Source organism: Anolis carolinensis, chromosome 6 (assembly GCF_035594765.1).
Source record: "Anolis carolinensis isolate JA03-04 chromosome 6, rAnoCar3.1.pri, whole genome shotgun sequence".
Lineage (NCBI taxonomy): Eukaryota > Metazoa > Chordata > Lepidosauria > Squamata > Dactyloidae > Anolis > Anolis carolinensis.
The window spans coordinates 79479154-79504330 of record NC_085846.1 but is presented as its reverse complement, the minus strand read 5'-3'; the positions used below and the strand labels follow the sequence as shown (position 1 = coordinate 79504330).

The 25177-nt window shown below is 39.4% G+C and overlaps 1 protein-coding gene across 4 annotated transcripts in view; it reads left to right on the top strand.

The window, feature by feature from the left end:
- plcl2 (phospholipase C like 2) overlaps nucleotides 1–9126 on the top strand; it is a 149362-nt gene extending 140236 nt beyond the window's left edge. For all 4 annotated transcript variants that reach the window (XM_008112732.3, XM_008112733.3, XM_008112731.3 and 1 more), the window contains exons 6-7: nucleotides 1744–1853; nucleotides 8074–9126. In XM_008112732.3, the coding sequence (XP_008110939.2) occupies nucleotides 1744–1853; nucleotides 8074–8253 (290 nt within the window). In that variant the 3' untranslated portion in view covers nucleotides 8254–9126. The remainder of the gene's footprint in view (nucleotides 1–1743; nucleotides 1854–8073) is intronic.
- Nucleotides 9127–25177: the final 16051 nt, after the last annotated feature.

The window sequence follows — 25177 nt, the reverse complement described above, 5'->3', positions numbered from 1 at the left end:
CACTGATAGTCTCGGTCAGGATGGCATCAAGTAGAGTCTCATCATCTATCAATTTTGGACACAATTATAAGTACTCATACATTTTCCACCACACAGAAATTCCATTCACCAGCTAGGGGTAAATCTGGACTGTTCTAGTGAGATCTCCAACAATGATATCAGTTAGTTGCTGGCAGGGCAGAAATCTGAAGCATGGTGTTAGATTTTATTCTTTTTGTGCTTTCTTCCCTGCTCAGTAATCAGAGCTGTCCTTGACAATTTGAATGAGTCTCCATGCATGTAACCACAGATGCTGAATTGTGCAATTGTAGTGGGAACAATCTGCATAAACAAATGACTTGACTGAGGCCAGCGATGTTTCTGGCACACGCACACACACATATACATACATATATACTGTATGTATACACATACATACTGTATTGTTTATATAGTTATGTTTGTGTGTGTGTGTGTGTGTGTGTGTGTGTGTGTGTGTGTGTATATATATATATATATATATATAGAGAGAGAGAGAGAGAGAGAGACTGAGACTGTATTGTTTCTTATGAATAAATAAAGATAAATATATTTACTGATACCTTTAACAGCAAACAAAATAGGATTTGGGTCCTGAAGTCTGAAATACTGACTTTTGAAAATGTGACTGATGCCCCTTCTACACTGCCCCTATATCCCAGGATCTGATCCCAGATTATTTTCTTATCCCAGATTATCTGGTAGTGGAGACTCATATAATCTAGTTTTAAGCAGATAATCTGGGATCAGATCCTGGGATATAGGGCAGTGTTGAAAGGACCTGAAATACATATGGCGGGCATAGGTAATTTCACATCCTCCAGAGGTTTCATATTACAGTTTTCATAAATCCTAGCCCACAAGGTTGGTCATGAATTGTGATAATTGTAGTCAAAAATATGAAAGTAATGGGTTTCCCATTTACCTAGTATAGAGCATAATGATTTTAAGGCCAGTTTGTGGAACTCAAAAAATCTTTTTCTTTTGCAAAGTACTCACTGTTGCTATTACGAAAAGTTGAATCCTAAACTTTTGTTACATCAAATTTCCAAAACCAGAAAGTAAGAGGTGTGTATATGTGTGAGAGAGAGAAAGAGAGAGAAAGGGAATGAGAGTAAGCGAGATATTGCATGGGCTAGTTCTCCCCAATTTGTGGAGTATGTCTTTAATAAATTTTACAAATACCATACTTGCCTAGATTTGCATCATACAGTTCAAAAATGTCTTAGGCAAATTCCAAGTTGGGACAAGGCATGATAATATACTTTTCTTTTCATATGGAGAAACGATGAGTGGTGGAGATGCATTTTGAGAACATCTATAATGGTCCTTAATTGTCATCAAACAATTGTATTGTTTTAGAGCCTGGTTTACGATGGCTTAATATTCTATGCTCAGTTGCGCCCTCTTTTAAATCCTGCAGTAATCTTAGATTCAACAGTAGCATTTTCAGTTGTGGGAGCAGGATGTGGATTGGAATAAGGACCCAGTTTCAGGCAATAAGGGTAATGAATATTCAGGGGTTTTTTCTTTACTCATCGTTTTGGTGAATGGAATCCCTTATTCTAAAATAGGATCAAGTTATTTAAAAATAATATTTTCAAATCTATTCTTATTCTTTAAAAAAGTCTTTCCTTTAAATGTGAAATACTGTTTTCGGAGATAATCCTCTAGCTGAGAAATTAAAATTGATTCGAAGGATTTAAATATTTTCCTTTCCCTCAGCAATGGAGTTCCATGAAAACCTACAAAGTATAGGAGCCAAGGAAGGTTTAAAGGAGAGAAAACTTCAAAAAGCAGTTGAGAGTTTCACCTGGAATATTACAATTTTAAAGGTAATACCGTCTAAGATTATTTTCGTCTCTTTAACTACAATATGCCCTTTTTAAAATTCTTTACTCAAGGATGATGATTACACTGTGATACTAAATGTGTTTTTGCTAGTGAATTTGATGAACCATTGAAATATTAGGGATGTTGCCTTTTGTGCTGAAATTACAGAAGCAGTTCATTCTGGACTGTTTCCACCAGATACTAATGGAGTTTTGCATGAATTTTCATCATATTTTGAACAGGAATAAAAAGCACAGATTAAAAAAAATGTTAAGATGGCAAAAAACCCCTACAGATTTATTTTCCAAACAGCCTTATCAACCTTAAAATAGTGACATCCAAAGTTAACCTATAAACATCATGTAGAACCTAAGATGAGTATTCTGTATATCAGTGATTCCCAACCTTTTTCTTTTTAACCAGGGTTCACTTTCACCAGGGACCACTCTCCAACAATAGTACCAAAAGGGTTACAAATCAGTCTTTGGTCAACTTTAGATTCGGTTTGGTTATTTGAGGTGCTGATTCAGAAAATTGCATTGGCTAGACCATATCAGCTCTAATTTCTGACACAGAACATATGCCATCCAGTAATCACCATCTGCCCACCAACAGAAAACCATATTTAATAATCTAGAGCTGATGTGATCTATCCATTCCAATGCAATTTTCTGAATCGGTACCCCAAATAACCCCAGGAACAGGCCTAAAAGCGAAGACACCAAGGCGCTCCCACTTCCAGATGCGCTCAGGGGGAGGGAGGAGGAGAAGCAGCAGTCAGGAGGCTCATTGTCACGCCTTTCGTGGGTAGTCAGTCTCTCCCCTCCTGACATCCCCATTGCCTCAGAGGGTTTTGTGAAACCAGTCATTCTCATCGCAACAGTGTAGTAACAGTGAGGCTGTGAACCGTATTTTAGTTCTTGAGGACCACTGGTTGGAAACCACTGCTCTATATACTACATGACATTCTGGTTTTCATATTGAACAAAGGGTGCTTCTTCCCCCCATTCCCCCCAGATGAATTCAATAGTTTAATTTTAAAAAGAAAAGAAACATTGCAGTGCTAAATAGGCAATTGAATATGGTTGCATTTTTTATTTTTACTTCATTAAAACAAAGTTTAATTGTTATTCTGTTCTTTTTTAAATATTGTATTCTTGTTGTTCTGAACAGAAGCCTGGAATCATGATCGCTATTTTTTGTTTGTGTGGCAAGAAGTCCAAAGACACTTCTTGTAGCCATTAGAAATCTGTTTCTTTCTCTGAAAAGAAGCAGCTGTATTAACATTAATGCAGTTAAGAAGAGAAAATTAAGTGGATTGCCACTCTTTCAGAATTCATCAATAGCATTTAATGCTGTACAGAAAAGATTAATGAATTAATGTATTTTCTTTTTTTAGTAACTTAATATGTTTGCTTCCCATTTCCCCATGCTTAACTACAGAACTTTTTTTATTTTTCATTTTGCCTGAATACAAAATCATGCAATAAGCAAAGCATTCCCCCTCACATATGGAAGTATACAATTAAAATGCAAAACTGTTTGCATTTGTCTCTATGATGTTTTTCATTCAGCAGAATGAAGGATGATAATATTAATGCAGCTGCCTCCTTATATCTTACCAGATAATTCCATCATTCATCAAGCAGATAAAGGTTCCCTTTGCTTGTTGAGTAACTCTGTTCTGCACTAAACTGTGGGATCTATTTTAATGACAAAAATATTCATGCCATTCTCTCTCTCCCACATGCTGTTGAAAGGTTTCTTTCAGTTTATTTCCAAAATGCAGTTTCATCTCACCTCCTCTCAGTATCCTTCTTCCCACTCAGAGGCTTATTGCAGGGCCTGTTACAGAAGTAAATTTGGTACATGAACTGTAACACTCATTCTAATCCCCTCCCCAAATATATTAATACAACCAATGGGTCTTTTGCATTCAAATTTCCGGTGTTTGCATGCACTAATAAGCCAAAAATCCTAACTTATTGAGAAGCAGCTATCTTATTTTATTCATTACTTTATTTTATTTTATTCCAAGTGGCTTTCATACTAGTGAATGCATTCTACATACATGTGCTTAGCTTCTCCCATGTGTGGGTAAACTTTTCCAAATTTTCAAAATTGCTGTGTTGTCTAAACCCATATTCTTGGTATATTGGATATTTTACAAAGATTAGTTCTTAGCTTAAGAACAAGTTTCCTAGCTTGTTTTGCAGCAACAAGTCTAGAGTATAAGTTTGAATGACATAAGATATCAATTTATTTATGATTTAGACTGTTATGTAACGAATGGACACAAATAGACACACAGATGGGTTGTATGCACCAGCACACAGATTCTTATAACATGCTTGGATTATTTAGAGACCTGGGTGCATATGAATATAACTCTAGTATTAACTCTTGGCATCTGAATTAAAATGGATCATGATCCAAGTTCTTGATTATGTGTGTGCATTCGTCTAAGAGAAAACTGACTGCAAGTATGCTTTCCCTGGAAATGAAGTTGAACACATACCAGACCCTGTGGTACAATTCATGTAATAGCAACATTTCAGAAAACATTATGCGCGACACATAAAAATATTCTGAAATTAATTCCCATTAAAGTTTGCTTCCATAGTGTTAGGAACAGAACCTGGGTGCTATAAAACTTTATCTAATGGTAACCATTGACTAGAAGCTGCACAGCAGTTCTCTGCTTTCTGAATACCTTCTTTCCATTAGTAATTAAGTTATGATTTCAAGCAAAGACTGTTTTGGGAGTTCTAGAGGAAGTGGCTAGGAATCTTGTGAGGGCCATTTCGGTACAATTTTTGTTTTTAAAAAATCTACCAATTTGCTGCATGGGAGTGAAATTGGGAGAGAAGAAATCTGTGCCACAGAAGGCTGACTTCTTCTTCTTCAATCACATAGTCGTTTCTGACTCTTTGTGACCTCATGGACCAGTCCATGCTGGAGCTTCCTGTCGGCCGTCACCACCCCCCAGACAGACTCTGCATTTCTCAGATGTGGGAGGAGAAAGCTAAAGATACTAAGGAAAATATGACTGTAAATGGTCAAAACCCACATCACCGAATGTAACATAAAACTACTCTAGGTAGAACCATCCCAGGTGCTATTTCTTTGTGATAGCTGTCCTCCCACAAACGTTTTCATGGGTGGTAGAGAACAGGAGGAATGAGAGAAGTATCTGAACTGTACCCGAATAGCCAGATGAAAGATTCAATATATCATCTGCCAAGATAAAGAATAATTGAATATTAGAATGGGAAGGGATCAGAAAAGGCTAACTTCTGCTTAAAATCTCCAAAGTCTATCATCTCCTCGGTGGGGGGTTCAGATATTTAAAGAAAACTATTACTGTATGTCATCTCTCAGTATTTTCTTCTTTGAGTTAAACATACCCTGCTCCTTAAGTTCCTCCTCCTAAAGCTTGGTTTCAAGAGCTTTGAGCATTTCAGTTGCCATCTCTGGATATGTTCCAGCTTATCAATATCTTTCTTGAATTATAGTGACCAAAACTGGACACAGTATTCCAGGGGAGATCTGACCAGACCAGATCTATCAAGTCCTCTGGAGATTAAGCACATGACATCGTCAGACTGTGTCCCCCGTGGGAGATATAGCCACATGTTCCTGTGATTCAGCTACTGAATGGCCATGGTGAGGGCCATCGCAACAAAATAGTGAGGTGGGGCTGTAGTCATTGTAGAGGCAAGAAGAGGAAAATCAACCTTAACAACACTTGGATCTTGGCTAAAATCTGTTTTCCACTGAGACAAAGCTATAGCAACAATGATATTAGGATTCTCTCCTTCATAAAATCTTTTGAAATGAATTGAAATTCTACAATTTCAGTGGGTCTTGCAAAGGAAAAAAGTTCTTTATTGGCAAAACGTACAATGTAATGTGTGTTTATGACTGATCCTATAGTTGCATACTGTGATCAAGAGAATGCAGTCTTGGGATAAAAATGAGTTCAGCTTTAATAAATGCACTAAATGCATCTCATCATAACGGAATGGAAAGTGTCTGGTATTACTTACAGAACTGCATAAGTTTCAACTTACTTATGCCTGTGCCTTAGACTTCTCATAGATTTCTGTTATCTTAAGCCTATGTATGGAGAATTCTATTGTTCTCATGTATTTCTGGATCAGCATGCAATATCTTACTGCTTGAAACAAGTATGAATAAATACATGAAATGACGGGTCAGTCATAAGTACAAAATAGAATGAATCATACAACAAACAGTCTTGAGAAAAAGCAGAAAATGAAACAGTCACATCTGAAATAGATACATATATCCATCTCTGTCAGTTAGAGCTAACTTTAAGAACAGACACATTTCAGTTACAGTAGAGTCTCATTTATCCAAGACTCGCTTATCCAAGGTTCTGGATTATCCAAGGCATTTTTGTAGTCAATGTTTTCAATATATCGTGATATTTTGGTGCTAAATTCGTAAATACAGTAATTACAACATAACATTACTGCGTATTGAACTACTTTTTCTGTCAAATTTGTTGTGTAACATGATGTTTTGGTGCTTAATTTGTAAAATCATAACCTAATTTGATGTTTAATAGGCTTTTTCATAATCCCTCCTTATTGTCCAAGATATTCGTTTATCCAAGGTTCTACCGGCCTGTTTAGCTTGGATAAGTGAGACTCTACTGTAATATTAAAATCTTGGGATGTAGTTTCAGTTAAGTTTTCTTTTTCAGTAGGACGAGAATGAATAGTTTGCATTTCATTAAGTTTGTTTTAACTAACATAAATCGGCTAAGATCTAAATAAACTGAAATCAAAGTGAACTAGAGTTAAAATAAATTTGCACAGTACTGAAGGTTGTGGCAACATTTGTGATAATGTATATATGAGTCATCTGGTGACAACTAGAATTTTTTCTGTGAACTTCCTCTGGTTTATGGGATTTTTTCCCCCCAAAACACCCACATTATTTTGAAAGACTCAAGGATGCTATTTGAGCCAAAGCTCCACGGATTAATGTTTTCTCATACAGAACAAACATTAATTCCCAAACACAAAATTTTACTCCTCCCAATTATGTGACTCAACAAAAGTAATGTGGTCCTCTTATATCTATACAAAAATGTGTATATCATTAGATCCATATCAAAATACTCTAAAGGCACTAGATCCTGTCTGATCTTGGAGCTTAAACAGGATCAGCCTGGGTTAGTACTAGAATGGGTAGTTACCAATTAAAATCTCATGCTTTAGTTATATTTCAGAGGAATGAACTGGCAAAATAATCTCTCAGTATTCCTTACTTTAAGAAAATGCATGGAGTTGCCCTAAGCCAATAGGCAACCTGAAAAAGATATCTACCATTAGATAGAAATGTGAATGATTAACAGCTTTTGTAGTTCTATAAAAACTGCTGTGCCTTTTTGGACCATGTTTACATTGTCCAGGTTGCGACGTGAACACAACATAATCAAGGAAATGCAGTTCTTGAATTCTGTCATGTTTGTAGTCTTGTGCTTGATAAAACATTGCACCTTTAGGGTCATTGTCCTTATCTTTTCAAGCGGGATTTGATGCCATGCTGCCTGAGTTCATAGAAGTTGCTAATGTTAAGGGGTGTCTCAATAATCTCTTAACAACTAAATGGAGATTGCTGAAAGACCCGCAGAGATGTAATTCTTGTCTCGTAAATCATTCGGCTTCATGGTTGGATTATTTAAAGAGGTCTAGAATGTAAACCAAAGCTTTTCTGCCCACACATGGAATTCTGCACAAAGCAACAGAGAATAGGCAGGAGCTTTAAAGTACATGTACATCCACATTCACAGTTCCCTTTTTTCAGAAAATCCAGCTGTATTCCAGTTGTATGTCCAGAGGTGGTTGTGCCTGATTGAAAATAATGAAAATAACGAAGAAGCCCTATATATGAACACTGAAATAACTGGTTGCAAACTGGTCATGCTTTCTGTGGTTCTTGGATTCCACCCAACATGCTAAAACTAGAGCAGAGCTCCATTGCCAAAATCGTTTGGTGGGAAAGATTCTTGCCTTTAATTCATTTGACTATTCAGATTAAAAACAATTCAAGTCCCATATCATCATGTGTCATTGCTCAAAGTATTCTGGTTTTCATCTTCATTAAGAGAAAGAAGTGTTTTACAGTACTTCAGAACTGGAAAATGGTCTTATTATTGATAGTTGTGACTTCTTTTGTTCCTAACAGGGCCAAGCGGATCTTCTCAAATATGCTAAAAACGAGGCACAGGAGAACCTAAAGCAAATACACTATGCTACTGTTTCATGTGGACTGAACAAGCCAGGATCGGAAAATTCAGAGTCTTCAAAACCTCGTCGAAGCCTGGAAGCTATACCTGAAAAGGCAGCTGAAGAAAATGGAGAATGAAAGAAAATTCTCACTATTTGGAGTTTATAACTCTTCAACCATTGTAGCTGCACAGGACATTTTGCTTTGCACTTACTAGGGGAGGGGAGGGGTGGGGAGATCCTGGAATTTCAAAAGCACAACTGGAAAAGCTAATTACAATCCATGAAAACTGTGAATGTATGTAATGTGTGTGAGGGCAATTGGATTGTTCTACCATGAGACAATACTGCTGGCTAAAACACGCTGTATATGTGTAAACAATGTTCATGATTCAATAACAGTGTGCAGAAAATACCATTGTCACCAAACAGAGAAACACAATGGTCTTCTTGACTGGAAATATGCTATTATGGTAAGGGAAGGAGCTTTTGTCATTGCTCAGAAAAGTGCCTTGATTTGGGGGGAAAATCTAGGTGTACGATACAATTTCCTTGATTTAGGAGCAGTGCAGTTCTACAGTCGTCCTGAGGTAAATAGATTAATTGTTGCACATCTGACCCCCCCCCCCCCGACCCCCTTTTTAAAAAAGCACACATTTTACCCAATTGTGTGGTTCAGATACTTGACAGTGTTGAATTCTGAAAGTGCTACAGTTGTTCTGGGTTTCTTTTTTGTTCTTGTTGAGCCATAAATAAAAAGGGGAATGTAAAGACGAAGTGCTTACCCACGACGCAGCACACTGTGCGAGACCCATTGCATAAGGAGGAACATGTGCAATCGGTCTGCCATTCAATGCCTGAGTAAAGTGCATAACCTATTTACACTGAAGAACATCTACAGATGTCTACAGTTAATGTAAACGTGACCAAACTGCAAACAAAAACATTGTAAATAATTTTATCATTTTGTGGATGTGAAGAAGTATTCACATTAAAATGTTTTATGATACAATTCCCATGTCCTTGGCCTACAACTGAAATTTAATTATGTATGCTTTGTTTCAAACTCAAATAACCTTTCTTAACCTTCCAGATCCACCACCAGTCTCAATACATGGTTTTAACAGTGGCGTATTTCTGTTTGCAAAATTTCATACTCACTGTGAGCTACATATACAATATTTGTATAAACCAAAATCTGCCTCCTAATGTTTCTGATACAGTAGAATCTCACTTACCCAACAATCGCTTATCCAACATTCTGGATTATCCAATGCATTTTTGTAGTCAATGTTTTCAATATATCGTGATATTTTGGTGCTAAATTCGTAAATACAGTAATTACTACATAGCATTACTGTGTATTGAACTACTTTTTCTATCAAATTTGTTGTATAACATTATGTTTTGGTGCTTAATTTGTAAAATCATAACCTAATTTGATGTTTAATAGACTTTTCCTTAATCTCTCCTTATTATCCAACATATTCGCTTATCCAATGTTCTACTGGCCCGTTTACGTTGGATAAGCGAGACTTTACTGTATAAGCAAAATGGAGTGCAGCACCATAAGGTACAATAAGTTTGAAGCATAAGAAGCGTGTGTTTTTTTTAAAACAGAGGTTTAAATCATCTTGTTTGATAACCTTTTCCTCTCATCAACAGTATTCTTGTGAGACACTAGACAATTTGCTAGTGTTTGGGCTAAAAATACAGATTGCTTGTCTCTGGTTCTGTGCATCTCAAAAGCTTCCTTCCCTTCCAGCCAGGATGTTCAATAAAACTACCAGATGCACTATTTTAGATCCTGTTTCTAAAATTTAAAACACTTTCTTGAATTACATTATGCAAAGACTGTTTCAGTGTATGTATAAATGCAGTATTGCAGCCTGAGACTTCAATAATTCAGAAGCAGAGCTGCAATCTGAAATAAGAAAGCAGTAGGGATTGTTGTTGAAGCAGGAGTGAGTGGGAATTATGTAGTCTCCCGATGCCGCAACAAAGCCAAAGATGAAGAATGCTGGTAGGTATAATTTAGCAACATCTAGAGGGCCAGAGACTGCACATCCCTGTCATAAAGTGAACGGATTCTCGGAGAGCACAACTTGATGCCATCAAGGAGAGGAATCTTTTCTTGGAGAAAAAAAAAACATTACCATGGAACCAACCCTAAGTATCCATTAATTGCCATTCATCACTGTGTCCAATTACACACATTGGTTTGCATATAATTTAGATGAGGTAAACAAGCAATTGCACTAGGAGTGGAATGCTGAAACAGCCCAGAGCATGGCCACTCGTTGCCGTCTTTTAAATAATCCTCTCGAATGCTTAAAACGTGTGCTTCAGAACCTTGTTTTTATTTTCAGTACAGGAACAGGCTTTTGTGAGTCAACTCAGGAGATGGAAGAATCAGGCAAGGATCCAAAAGAATAAGAAAGGTTCAGGGTTATTTGAACTTTGCAGACAGCCTTCTTCCCTTACCCCCATACAAGATGTATTGTCACTTTTCTGTTCCAGCGAGAATGGAAGGATTATAGCTGCAAGGATCCAAAGGTGCCTGCTGAAACTGATCTGAACATTCACTTTGAAAAGATAATGGTCAAGATTCCAGTTTTAATCCTTAGTTATGTAATTACCATAGTTATATTCTGGCTTTATTCACCCCAGTCGACTTATCAGATGCAGCTGCTGCAAGTAATGGGGGTATATTCTCCTGTCAATCAGGACACAGGAGACTGACACATGAGTGATTTTGGGTGTGATTGTAAGAGGCAGGATCTCTATTGCAATTTCTTCTCATACTGGACATTGCTTGCTGTGTCCCGATTGACAGAAGGAACAGACTTCCACCATTCGCAGTGGTTGCTGGGACACATTTACTGAACCAAATATATAGGGGTGCGACTATGAATTAATTATGGATGCATAATATTAGTTTACACATAATTACAATTGTGAATTCCAGTGAGTATTGTAAAGTGATATTACAACGGGAGGGCAACATTTCCAACCACATTTAGAACAGAATCCATACAGGACTGCCAGGACTTCTGTCCCTTTAATGGTTATGTAGAAGAGAGAATTTTACCAAGTAAAAGGATTTTTCAGCAGGTTTTGCTGTATTGTCTAAAATTCCTTCTTTTATATACCCATTAAAGCAGTGGTTTCCAACCTGTGCTCCCTGGACCACCAGTGGTCCCCAAGAACTAAAAGATGATTAGCGGCCTCACCATTACTACACCTTTGCAATAAGGTCAACTGGTCTTGTGAAACCCTCTTATAGTGCCGAGGCAACGGGGATGTCGGGAGGGGAGAAGCTGACTATCCATGAAAGGCGCAACAAGCCTCCTGACTGCTGCTTCTCCTCCTCCCTCCCTCCCTCTGAGCGGAGCCATTCCATGTGGCACTTGGAAGCAGGGGTGCCTTGATGTCTTTGTTTTTAGGCCTGTCCCTAGGGTTATTTGGGATGCTGATTCAGAAAATTGCATTGGATAGAACACATCAGCTCCAGATTATTAAATATAGTTTTCTGTGGGCGAGCAAATGGTGACTACTGTATGGCATATGTTTTGTATCAGAAACTAAAGCTGATGTGGTGAATCCAATGCAATTTTGAACTGGGATAACCCAGTTCAAAACAGATATTGTGGGATTTTCTGCTTTGATGTTCTGGGATATAGGGCTGTGTGGAAGGGCCCGTTGATGAGGGAGCAGGTGTACCTGGAACAATTTGCTAGCTTAAGAAGCACAGCATTATCTGCGAGCACTTCATAAAAATCATTAAGGAAGGACATAAAAAACATACAATCGGCAATTTTGTGCAAGCTTCTGCATTTGGTGTTTCTGATCTTTGAAAATAGTCTGAGAGTGAGCTCATATGGGTCCCATAGCCAGTGGAGAGACAACATGGTAAGAGTATTGTTTGCTTTGTAAATATTTGAAAAACTGAAGCCTCTTTGAGATGCAATGGATGCCACAATGTAAAACTGCAGAATTGAAGTGTGTGCGTGTGTGTATATATAATTTACAAATTCTGAATTGAATTAACTTTTTGGCCAACAAGCCAATTCCTTGTTAGGCTCTTATAGTAGGTTGCTCTCTTTCACTTGTCATTTTGGCATTCTCAAAAGTATGTGATTTTTAATTGATACACTGATTTTGGTCTTATTCCCCTTCTGCAAACACTCTTTTACAGTCTACCTTCCTGATTCTTCTGGCAGTTACTAGGATATCTCCCCCATTGCCTCCAGCCAAATCACATGTAATTTAAAATACTTTTATTATTAATGGTACCAGTGTTGTGAGAAATCTCAACAGCCATCATTTCTCCTTGCTTTGAATACTTGCAAAGTTAATGTTTTCAAGTCAGACTGTGTAATACTGATGCCTTAAATAGGTGAGAAAGCTAAGCTTCCTACCTTTTTTCCTCAACTGCCTTTTATTTCTTCAGGAACAGAAACCATCTCATGGTTACGACTCAAACACAGGAAGAACATAATGTAGTGGTTTCCTTTAGTGGTGCAATCCCATTCAATGTAGCTGTTCCTCTGTGTTGTACCACTCCCCTCTTAATAATAATATGTTTGAACACCATTCAACAGATGATTATTTTTGAGGAAAACCACAGAAGATCTTATTTTTGCTTAGAAAATATGCAGTCCAACAGCTTCTTTCTGTGTTTTGCTCTGAAATCTTGTGTTGTTGACCTGGAAGCACTATTGTTGTGAGATTCGTCGTCATCTCACTCGTTCAGTCGTTTTCGACTCTTCGTGACCTCATGGACCAGTCCACGCCAGAGCTCCCTGTCGGCCGTCACCGCCCCAAGTTCCTTCAAGGTCGAGCCAGTCACTTCAAGGATACCATCCATCCATCTCGCCCTTGGTCGGCCTCTCTTCCTTTTTCCTTCCATTTTCCCCAGCATCATGATCTTCTCCAAGCTTTCCTGTCTTCTCACGATGTGGCCAAAATACTTCAGTTTTGCCTCTACTATCCTTCCCTCCAGTGAGCAGCCCGGCATTATTTCCTGGAGGATGGACTGGTTGGATCTTCTTTCGGTCCAAGGCACTCTCAGGATTTTCCTCCAGCACCAAAGTTCAAAAGCGTCTATCTTCCTTCGCTCAGCCTTCCTTATGGTCCAGCTCTCGCAGCCATAGGTTACTATGGGGAATAGTTACTATGGGGAATAGTTGTGAGATTAAGTGAGGATATTTAATGTAGATCAGCATCAAAGATGTCAAGCTCCTGCTATCAAACTTCTACTACACACTGCATTATTCAGAATAATCTGCAACCTTTTATCATCGATCTTCCACAATGTGAGGAATTCTAAGAATGGAACAAATCTGATTAATATTTTCTATCAGATGCTAATTGGTTAATAAACATGATATTTTAATAGAAAGCTCCAATCAAAAGTTTTGTCAGCTTTAACTTTAGATACAAAGATCTCCCATATGTGTTGGTCCCCATGGACATCATTGGGATGGGGACAATCCGTGCATGCTGTTGACTTAGTAATGCAAGCCACAGACTTTCTTCTCTGTTATTACTTCATTATAGGATACATAATGGACCTAAATGGAGGTAAATGGACCCCCCCCCCCCCCCGTAAACTCTCTAAAGTGGGGTTATATGTGAAAAACATGACAGCTGGGGACCATTGTTCAAGAGGATGGGCTCGCTGTGAAGTGTTGTCAAGCTGCTTTGGGAACAGTTGGATGGGCTTCAGAGATGCTGTTTTAGAGGAGGGAGCAGGTGCACCTGGAACAATTTATGGCCTAGTGAGCACAGTATTAGAAGCGATTTACATCTTACAAAACCATAAAACGACATTAGGTCCTTCAAAGATGCAGGTTTATTGGGCTACTTAGAGTGAACAAGTACATGGGCAGTATTCTCAGAGCCTTGAGAATTGTGCAGAAAAGAAGCCAAAAAAAGTATGAATTTTTATCCTCGTTTCTGATAATCTGCACTAGCAAATGTATTATTCAGTGCATTTATGTAACTGAAAGCTATGGAGCTGGTTAGGCGAGACTGCACTAAGAGACATTACTTCTAAACTAAGAATGGGAATGAGTAACCTTCAGTATGTTATTGGAACTTCAACTCATATAACTTACCACTGTTTGAGATATCTGGGGCTTATGGGAGTTGCTTTCTAACAACACTGGAAGACTTTGGTATTCCCTCCGTTTCCTCTAAAACTTTGTTGGCTCATGCTTAGCCTGGTATCTCTGGGCATTTAAAATCCAGAACATTTCCTGCTTCTTGGCAGGGGGTTGGACTGGATGGCCCATGAGGTCTCTTCCAATTCTATTGTTTATTTATTTACAGTATTTATATTCCGCCCTTCTCACCCCGAAGGGGACTCAGGGCGGATCACATTACACATATAAGGCAAACATTCAATGCCTTAACATAGAACAAAGACAGAGACAAACGCAGGCTCCGAGCTGGCCTCGAACTCATGACCTCTTGGTCAGAGTGATTTGTTGCAGCTGGCTGCAGCTGGTTGCTCACCAGCCTGCACCACATTGTGTTGTCAAAGGCTTTCATGGCCGGAATCACAGGGTTGTTGTGTGTTTTCCAGGCTGTAAGGCCATGTTCCAGAAGTATTCTCTCCTAACAACCTCTGAGGATGCCTACCATAGATGTGGGTGAAACGTCAGGAGAGAATACTTCTGGAACATGGCCATATAGCCCGGAAAACACACAACAACCATCCAGAACATTGTCCTTTGCAGGAATATTTTGCAGTCCTTTTGTAAGTAATCTGTCACTCTGGAATTAAAATACTTATCAATACTCTATCGGATTACATTCTGCTTGGAGGTAGCTATCACACAATCCGGGTATCACCTGATAAACTTGCTTCGGCCAGTGGGTGTCACCTGATCAGAAGGCACTCTGTCAAAGCTCTTCTGTGATCACCACTTCATTCTGGCACGCTATCATATAGCAGGATACTTTATCGCATGATAAGCATAGATGTTTGAATTAGCCCTGAGTTATTCTGGTAACACTGCCACTGCCCAATGTGTTCTAGCCTGACTGGTTTCAGCATAGAATAAAATACTCCCAAGACATCTAACTTTATCAAAATTAGACTAAAGAATGTCAACAGCTGGTTATTTCCCTCCGTCACATACAGCAGTAAGAAGATCAGTTTGGAACTTTCTGTGGCATCACTTAAAATCTGATTACAAGGATTTAAAGAGCAAATGTTTACTTTCTTCTTTTTGATTTAACTGAAATCCACTTCTTAATGAATCTCAGCTTGGGAAAAGTTACATCCTGTTAAGACCAAATTGTCTTACTCATGAGCTTTTTAGCCTAATAATAGCCACATATTGACCACAATGTTCCAAATCCAATTACTGCATATATTCGAGTATAAGCCTAGTTTTTCAGCTCTTTTTTAGGGCTGAAAAAGCTCCCCTCGGCTTATACTCGAGTGGGGGTCCTGGCCGGCTTCTATTCAGGTCAGCTTATACTTGAGTATATAGGTATTCAGAGTTGGACAGTCTTATCTTATTAAAGACTTATTATTATCTTAAATTACAGTTTAATATAAATACTAGCTGTGCCCGGCCACGCGTTGCTGTGGCGAAGTATGGTGGTATGGGAAATAAAGTATCTTATATTATCTGCTTAGAACTGGATTATATGAGGCCCCTTCTTCACACCTGAAGTGGATTATATGGCAGTGTGGACTCAAGATAATCCAGTGCAAAGCAGATAATATAAGATTATAAATGGGTTATATAGCTGAGTGGAAGGGCCTTGAGTCTACACTGCCATATAATCCAGTGCAAATTAGATAATCTGTGGAAGAAGCCTAAGTGAGGCCTAAATCTGCCTGTCCCCTAACTGAACCCTGGCTGTCCCTTGGTTGAGTTGGTTGCTAGGAGACTAAGTGGGCAGAGATTAGCCCTCTAAACTGGCAGCAATTGGATAAAAACAATTATTGCTCTCCCTCTAATTAGGACTTTATTTTTCTTTTCTTTTTGTTGTATCAACCTAGAGGCATGGATGATGGGTTGTGTTGTCTAATTTTGAGGTTGGGCGGCCTGTAGTTTTGTTGTTTTGTGGGTCGCCATGATGCTATCACTCATTTATATATATAGATTCAAAAACATTTAACCTACTGATGCCTCAAATAATGCAATTTTATTAATATCTATTTTTATTTTTGAAATTGGCCAGTAGCTGCTGCATTTCCCACCCTCGTCTTATACTCGAGTCAATAAGTTTTGCCAGTTTTTTGTGGTAAATTAGGTGCCTCGGCTTATATTCGGGTCGCTTATACTCGCGTATATACGGTAGTTATTTATTCCAGGTAGACCTACTGAATCAATAAAGATTTTATTTATTTATTTATTTATTATTCAAACTTATATGCCACCACTCTCCTAGGGCTCGGGGCGGCTTACAAGAACAGGTTAAAATCTTTAAAAACATCCTAAAAACATCTTTTAAAAACATCAATAACAGAAATCAAAAGCGGAAAGTAAATACTTGTTAACTTAGTAGTTTACTCTTGCTGGAAGTAATAATGAGATACGGCTGTACGTGCTTTCAAAATTGCACAAAGCTACTTCATTAAGTTATAAAAGCAAAATAAAATGAGCTTCGCAAGCCCAGCTGAGGGTAGCCTTGTTACAGAGTCAGACTAAGGTAATTAAACATTTCAGCACGATAAATGTTTAATAAGATTCCTCATTATTAATCAGAGAGACAAGACATTCGTTTCAGTTTCTATTCAAATATCTGGTCTTCGGTGGTCTGCTCTTGGTGTCTTCATGTGACAAGATATTCATTCACTTCTGTCACCACTCGGATCAGGTGAATAGGAAGAAATAACCTCATGAAATGTTCCACTCGGTTTAAGCACAGAGTGTTTCTCTGCAGGAAATAGCAATTCTCTAACCATGCCCCACAGGCGATGCTCGCTCACCATTAGTAAAGCCTATAGCACGACTGTTGCATTTATTAAGTCTTTCTCTTTTTTGGGCCACCACTGTAGCCTGGTCACCATTTGACTCCTTTCAGAGCCTCACATTCAGATTCTGAGAAAATCTTTCTAAGAAGGGATGTGGTCAATGGTGCACATTGTCATTCTTTCTTTCCTTCCTTCCTTTCTTTCATAGCATAATTCTTTATGTTAAAGCCACATGTGCTACTTGTGCTTTCTCATGAGAAAAAAATAGATCAAAGGCCTCATATGGGCCTTTACTTGCAAGCTCATCAGACAGTTTTATTTATTTATTTACATCATTTATATATTGCCTTCCTCCCCTAGGGGACCCATAGCGGTTTACAGCATACTGTAACATAGTGTTAAAATGGTCAAACCCATAACATTTATTTATTTATTTATGTATTTACAGTATTTATATTCCGCCCTTCTCACCCCAAAGGAGACTCAGGGCGGATCACATTACACATATAAGGCAAACATTCAATTCCTTAACATAAAACAAAGACAGAAGACAAACGCAGGCTCCGAGCTGGCCTCAAACTCATGACCTCTTGGTCAGGGTGATTTGTTGCAGCTGGCTGCAGCTGGCTGCTCAACAGCCTGCGCCACAGCCCAAGTAGAAACAGATTAAAACATTGCAAGTAAAACAGTTAAAATCACACAATCCGAAAGCGTCGATCCAAGGCCAATTCTTTATTGCAGATATGGTTCAATGTTTCTTATTGCTGTTGTGTAAAGGTTTGGTCCCACAATCAGGCTTTTAGTTTCTTCCTAAAGACCAGGAGGGAGCATGCAGATCTGATGTCACTTGGGAGGGAGTTCCACAGCCTGGGGGCCACCACTGAAAAGGCCCTGTCTCTCATCCCCGCCAATGGCGCCTGTGAAGGAGGTGGGATTGAGAGTAGGGCCTCCCCAGGTGATCTTAGATTCTGGGCAGGCTCATAGGGGGAGATACATTCGGACAGATAAGATGGGCCCGAACCGTTTAGGGCTTTATAGGCCAAGGCCAGCACTTTGAATTGTGTCCAGTGTAACAGAGGAGTTGTATGCTCCCTGTATCCTGCTCCAGTTAGCAATGTGGCAGCCATTCGTTGGACTAATTGAACCTTCCGAGCAGTCTTCAGAGGCAACCCCATGTAGAGTGTGTTGCAGTAATCTATCTGGGATGTAACCAGAGCATGGACTACCGTGGTGAAGTCAGACTTCCCAAGGTATGGATGCAGCTGGCGCACAAGCTTTAGCTATGCAAAGGCTCCCCTGGTCAGTGATGAGTCCAGGATCACTCCCAGACTGCGAACCTGTGTCTTCAAGGGGAGTGTGACCCCATCCAACACAGGTTGTAACCCCACATCCTGTTCAGCCTTGCGACTGACCAGGAGTACATCTGTCTTGAGTTGTCGAAGGCTTTCATGGCTGGGATCACAGGGTTGTTGTATGTCTTTCGGGCTGTGTGGCCATGTTCCAGAAGTATTCTCTCCTGACGTCTGGAGAGAATACTTCTGGAACATGGCCACACAGCCCGAAAGACATACAACAACCCTACATCTGTTTTGTCTGGATTCAATTTCAATTTGTTCACTCTCATCCAGACCATCACAGTGGCCAAGCACCAGTTCAGTGAACAGCCTCCTTAGCAGCAGGTGAAAAGGAGTAATAGAGTTGGACGTCATCTGTGTACAGATGACACCCAACTCCAAAACCCTGGATGATCTCTCCCAGCGGCTTTATCTATATGTTAAACAACATATACATGAATTAATGCTGGTCTCCACTTCTTTTAATACATTTTATGCCCACTAATGAGTTCATTCACATGATGTACGGCTGGCCTTTTGGTATTTTTGTGCCATCCTATGTTGGCCACCACTGGCCGCCGCAAATTTCTATATCACAGGCAGCACCCGTGATATAGGTAAGTTAACCGCAATTTTCTACTTTTTCAGCTATTTTCGTGTTTCCCCCTTCTGATGAGGGGAAGCGACAGGACGCCCCATGCCCCGTAGTTTTTTCTCCACTATTCCCTTCCCATCACACAGGAAGGAGGACGGTTGGTGAAGTTTGCGGAGGGAGGTGTACAGTTTCTCACTGCAAGACAGGATTCTTACCTGCATTCTCCAGCTATCTCATAGATATGGTAGGCCCAATATCCCTGGATTCCATTCATGAACATTTCTCTGAAATTTTCTCGTATTTTAAATAATTTATGCAGGTATTTTCTCTTGTATCAAACTAAATGAGGCTTGGTGGGAAAAAAGTTGGGGGAATTTTCAGCTCAGCAGTATCTTGTACTTGAAGTAATGATGTCTCTTTGTTTAAACTTATGGGAATCTTTGCAACCTGAGAGCATTCTGTACAAGAACCGGATCTTTCTCATTTATACATTCTTGCTGGACTGAGTACCATTATCCAAGGCCTCATCATTGCATTGTTGGTCTGATAAGATAAAAGAGAATTAAAACAGGCAGGGGTTTTAACAGGTAAAACAAACTGTGAAAAAGCTGACCATCATAACACAATTTTTATTCATCTTCATTGTCTCAGAGTACAATCCTATATACACTTGCCTAGGAAAAAATTCCATTGAAATCTATGGCACTTAATTTTGAATAGACAAAGATAGGACTACACTTGAAGTCTTATTTTTGTAGACTATAAATCAGGGGTCCTCAAACTTTTAAAGCAGAGGGCCGGTCCACAATCCTTGAGACTGTGGAGGGGCCGAATTATCATTAAAAAAAAAACTGAACAAATTCCTATGCACACTGCACGTGTCTTATTTGTAGTGCAAAATAACAACAACAATGAAAGAACAATACAATATTTAAAAATAAAACAATTGTAACCAACACAAAACTATCAGGATTTCAATGGGAAAGGTGGGCCTGCTTCTGGCCAATGGGATAGTCAAGTTAATTAGGATTGTTGTTGTTGTGTGCCTTCAAGTCATTTCAGACTTTGGGTGAGCTTAAGTCTAAAATTATCTATTTATTCATTTACTACATTTATTTACTACATTTATATTCCGCCCTTCTCACCCCGAAGGGGACTCAGAGCAGCTGTATGTACATACAATATATTATATTATTAGCATAGCACAATATTAGCATTATATATTACTATATTGAACTATACCACTGTACTGTAATATTATATGTCATATATAACATATAATTAATATTATTATATGGTATTATTATTAGTATTATATTGTATGACATAATATTATTATCAATATTATATGTATATACAATATATTATATTATTTAAAATGATATAAAATATTATATTATAAAATAGGGTGGGGGCCAGGTAAATGACCTTGGAGGGCCACATCTGGCCCCCGGGCCTTAGTTTGGGGATCCCTGCTATAAATGATAGTGCTACTAGGAATGAAAATGAAACTGCATTGACTCTCTTGTTCTTTGGCCCTATGCTACCGTGTTTCCCCAAAAATAAGACAGTGTCTTATATTAATTTTTGCTCCCAAAGATGCGCTAGGTCTTATTTTCAGGGGATGTCTTATTTTTCCATGAAGAAGATTTCACATTTATTGTTGAACAAAAAATGAACATTTATTATATACTGTACAGTAGTTGTCATCACAAACCAGCATAACCAGACAAACTCTGAATCCTATCAAGAATTTCATGTACAGCTGGTATGTACATTTACCAAACCTGCATGCTCTGGTGTTCTGTTTGGCGGGCATGCTTCCAAACAAAAACGTTGCTAGGTCTTACTTTCAGGGGAGGCCTTATATTTAGCAATTGAGCAAAACTTCTACTAGGTCTTATTTTTCGGGGATGTCTTATTTTCAGGGAAACAGGGTAGTAGTAAAGCTGTAAGTCATGGCCAACAGGTATGCACTTCTATCAAATTAAATATGTATGTTCAATATGTATGTACATGTGCACTTAATTTAAGCAGTTAGATACAACACTACATAAAACAAACCACATTTTATCACATCACTCACATTATTCTTCATAGCAGCCATTCTGGATTCACAGACAGTAACCTGGCTGTCCTAAATGCAGTGGCTTAATTGAATTTAAATCTAGATCCAATCCACTGTATCTCTGTGTGTGCATAAATAAAAAAATTCCACTCTCACATATGTCTTTGCTTTCAGATGATGTTTACAACTTAACTGCTCAACCTCTTTTGTGATTATGTCACTGGAAACACAGCTTGTGCTATTCTGTGTTTGAATGTAGGACTTGTTTTAGTAAAGGGAAGAACATTACACAGTGAGACAAGTGAATGCCAATGGAACATGACAGCACTGTATGTGTGCTCCTGTGTGTGCATGTATGTTTTTTTGTCTCTGTGTGAGTGTGTACAAGGACATGTGCTCCATGAACAAAAGTGTGTGCAAGATTAATAGTGCAGAGCATGTATCAGGAAAATGCATGGAGTTAATGACACTCTTCATAGGAAGCCTCCATGTGCCGTTTTCAAGAGATGCTGAAATGTCACCTGTTTAAATTCTGTTCAGACACAGCCTTTACTATGAGAGCATCAATAACGGGAAAATCTAATTTGGGGGCGGGGGGAAGCTTGTAAAAATTGAGCCTTTTGTCATATTGAAATGCTGATTAATTAAATGCAAGTCATGGAAGATGTTTTTCTTTATCACTCATGAGTCATAAACTATTCCTCCTGCTGCAGTGTAATTAAGTGAACTGTTTTCCCCACTTTCTCACTCAGCCATTTCTTTTCTGAGTAAGCTAGCATGCAGATACACGCATACAGTGGATTATAAATGTTTTAAGACTGTCACAGCCATGATGGCAACTGAAGATAAAGAACTTGCCTGTGTAAACATTCCACATTAAAACTGCCAGATATAAGCTTACTTCTCATGTCAGGTGGATCTCTCATATCCAGAATTGATGTCCAAGAAGGTGCAGAGCTAGGATACTTCCTCTACATATAACTAATGTGATGTATACAATGGTTACTGGTCATGGTATATACATAAATGCCTTTTTGCTCTTGGCCCAATATCCATAATCATCATGTACATTAATATTATGGTCACTGTGTCTTGTATCTATCCAGCTTGGTAAGAGTCTAAACTTCAGACAGAAGTCAGTTGTAAATGCACCACTGGGCAGAAGGCTATTGTAATTTACACTTCTTTATTTCATATCAAAAGCATTGCATAAATCAGTATAAGGTAAAAGTAAAGGTTTCCCCTGACATTAAGTCCAGTCGTGTCCAACTCTGGGGGTTGGTGCTCATCTCCATTTCTAAGCCAAAGAGCTGGCATTGTCTGTAGACACCTCCAAGGTCATGTGGCCAGCATGACTGCATGGAACGCCGTTACCTTCCAGCCGGAGCGGTACCTATTGATCTACTCACATTTGCATGTTTTCGAACTGCTAGGTTGGCAGAAGCTGGAGCTAACAGCGGGCACTCACTCCGCTCCCCGGGTTTGAACCTGGGATCTTTCGGTCTGCAAGTTCAGCAGCTCAGCGCTTTAACACACTGAGCCACCGGAGTATAAAACTGAGAAAAACTGAGTATAAAACTGATAAAAATAGGAGTACAAGCGGCTAAATATCTTTTGAGCAAAAATGGGTAACAGTGACAAAACAATTTTTCCTCTGTACATGAGGCAGGACATTGTGGACAATCATACAGATGTGGAGTTGTCTGCTCTGCTCCACAGTCACACAAAGTGGAGGATTCTTTTAGGTAGTGCCATTTTGTCAGGTTGTCTTTTGATCTGCCAACTCTGCTTCTGAGTCTGTTCAGGGACTTCCAAGTTGCCCATTCTTGGTTTGCCCCTGGAGGCAGACCCTCTTGGGGGGGGGGGCATCCAATTGGGATTTCTTGGTTTAGCTGCCCAGAGGGATACTCTTACTGTTGTTGCGGGAACGTTAAGAGGAGTGGTGGTTCTCATGAAGCTTTTCCTTGATTTGAGTCTACTGGGAGGAGGCTGATAGTCATGAGGTGGATGGTTTAACAGTGTTCAACCTTATTTCTCTCACAGTCAGTAGCAACTTTGCACATCCTGGGGGGGGGGGGGGGCAATGCCAGCTAGCCTGTAGAGTTTATAAACAGGTGTAGGTTTGAGACATCCTGTGATTATTCTGCATGTTTCGTTCAGTGCTATGTCCACCTGCTTCGCATGGGCAGACTTGTGCCAAACAGGGCAGGCATACTCAGCAGTTGAGTTAGACAAGGCCAGGACTTATGTTCTTATTAATTGTTGGTCTGCACCCCATGCGCTGCCAGTAAGTTTCCGCAGGATGTTATTGCATGCATCTACTTTGTGCTTGGTGTCCTTGCAGTGTTTCCTACACGTTAGTGTTCGATCTATGATGGCAGCAAGATATTTAGGATGGAAACAGTGTTCGAACTCTTGGCCTTCCCAAATAACTTCCCAGGAAGTGTTAGCTTCACGGTTCCATAGGTGGAAAGCACACACTTACGTCTTGGCAGGCTTTCAGGTGGCTAGCTTTGTAGTAGCTGGAGAGATCTTTTAAGGCATTAAAGGTAAAGGTAAAGGTTTCCCCTGACATTAAGTCCAGTCATGACCAACTCTGGGGGTTGGTGCTCATCTCCAATTCTGAGCCGAAGAGCCGGCATTGTCCGTAGACACCTCCAAGGTCATGTGGCATGACTGCATGGAGCACCATTACCTTCCCGCCGGAGCGGGTACCTATTGATCTACTCACATTTGCATGTTTTCGAACTGCTAGGTTGGCAGGAGCTGGAGCTAACAGCGGGCGTTCAAGCCGCTCCCGGGATTTGAACCTGGGACCTTTCGGTCTGCAAGTTCAGCAGCTCAGCGCATTAATGCACTTCGCCACCGGGGCATTAGTAAGTTGGATTTTGACTGTTTCAAAGTCTTTTGTTTGTGTTGTTAGGCCAAGGTCATCAGCATATATAAAACTCTTTGTGAGTAGTGGTTGTGGCTGATGGTTAGTTAAGATGTTTAAAAGGTTGGTGTAAGAAGAATTTACACTTAAATCTGCCTTATACCATTCAAATCACAACTGAGTTACATGTAGGAAGATAATTACCAAAAACCGAAAGAGCAACAGTCTACATGTTAGTTTGCCCTGGATCAAAGCAGCTAATAGGTGCAATTGTAATGTTCATTTAAAGTATAAGTGTAAGGATCCTTGCCCTTTGTATCTGCAGAAATCATGGAGTTAAACTTAACAGCCAACAACAGCTTTAAAAGTTTAACCTTACTACTTGAATATAGAGCATTCAGTTCTGTTCAGGTACTTTCCCCATCTTTTATAACCAAGTTAAGCTTGCTTGGCTTTGCCCGGCATTCACTTATGTATCCAGCTGCTCACTCCAACATTATGGTCTGTCCCCAAAACCACGACTGGCAGAACATGTGCAAGACGTGGCTGCCACACCAGATGCCTTCTCTTCCCCAGTCAATTACCAGCTTGTGTGGAAGAAGTCCAGGCAAGCATCAGCACCACCAGGCTTTCTGAGAAAAGTAACACTTAGCAAACTTTCCTTTCCAAAGTCCTTCCCGTAGAAAGGGACACATAATGTCCTTCATACTGCTGTAATGAGAATGACTGTGGAGGGCCATTGTCAATCCAAATCACAGAATAAATGAGCAAATGAGGCTTGACAGTAAGAAAATGGGGATAAGTACAAGAGAGCAGCCAATTACCGAGAAAGAGGCTCTCTCGCACACTTTTCTCCCTGTATTGCTAAAAGTGACACCGACGTCTGATCCCAAAGTGCTCTATAGCTTGCATTTCTGAAATACCACGGATAAGGACCTTCTGAATACAGAAATGCTTTCATTGGGGGCGGGGAGGACTTTGTTTTAAAATCATACCAAAAGCAACAGCACAAAATTGAATTAATATTTAATTTGCTGGTTTATTTCACTTAATTTTATTGAAAGAGTGTTCTGCTTGTTTCTACCAAGGGGACTCACAGTACCTAACATTGAGGCACTTTCGTTAAATTAAGTAGCATTACAAAACAGGTTGGGGCCTACAGTCGGGGAAAGTCAGTTGGCTGTCTCAGGTGGCAGATTATTTGGAGTGGAAAAATACACGTCTTCTTTTGCCATTGTCTGACCAAT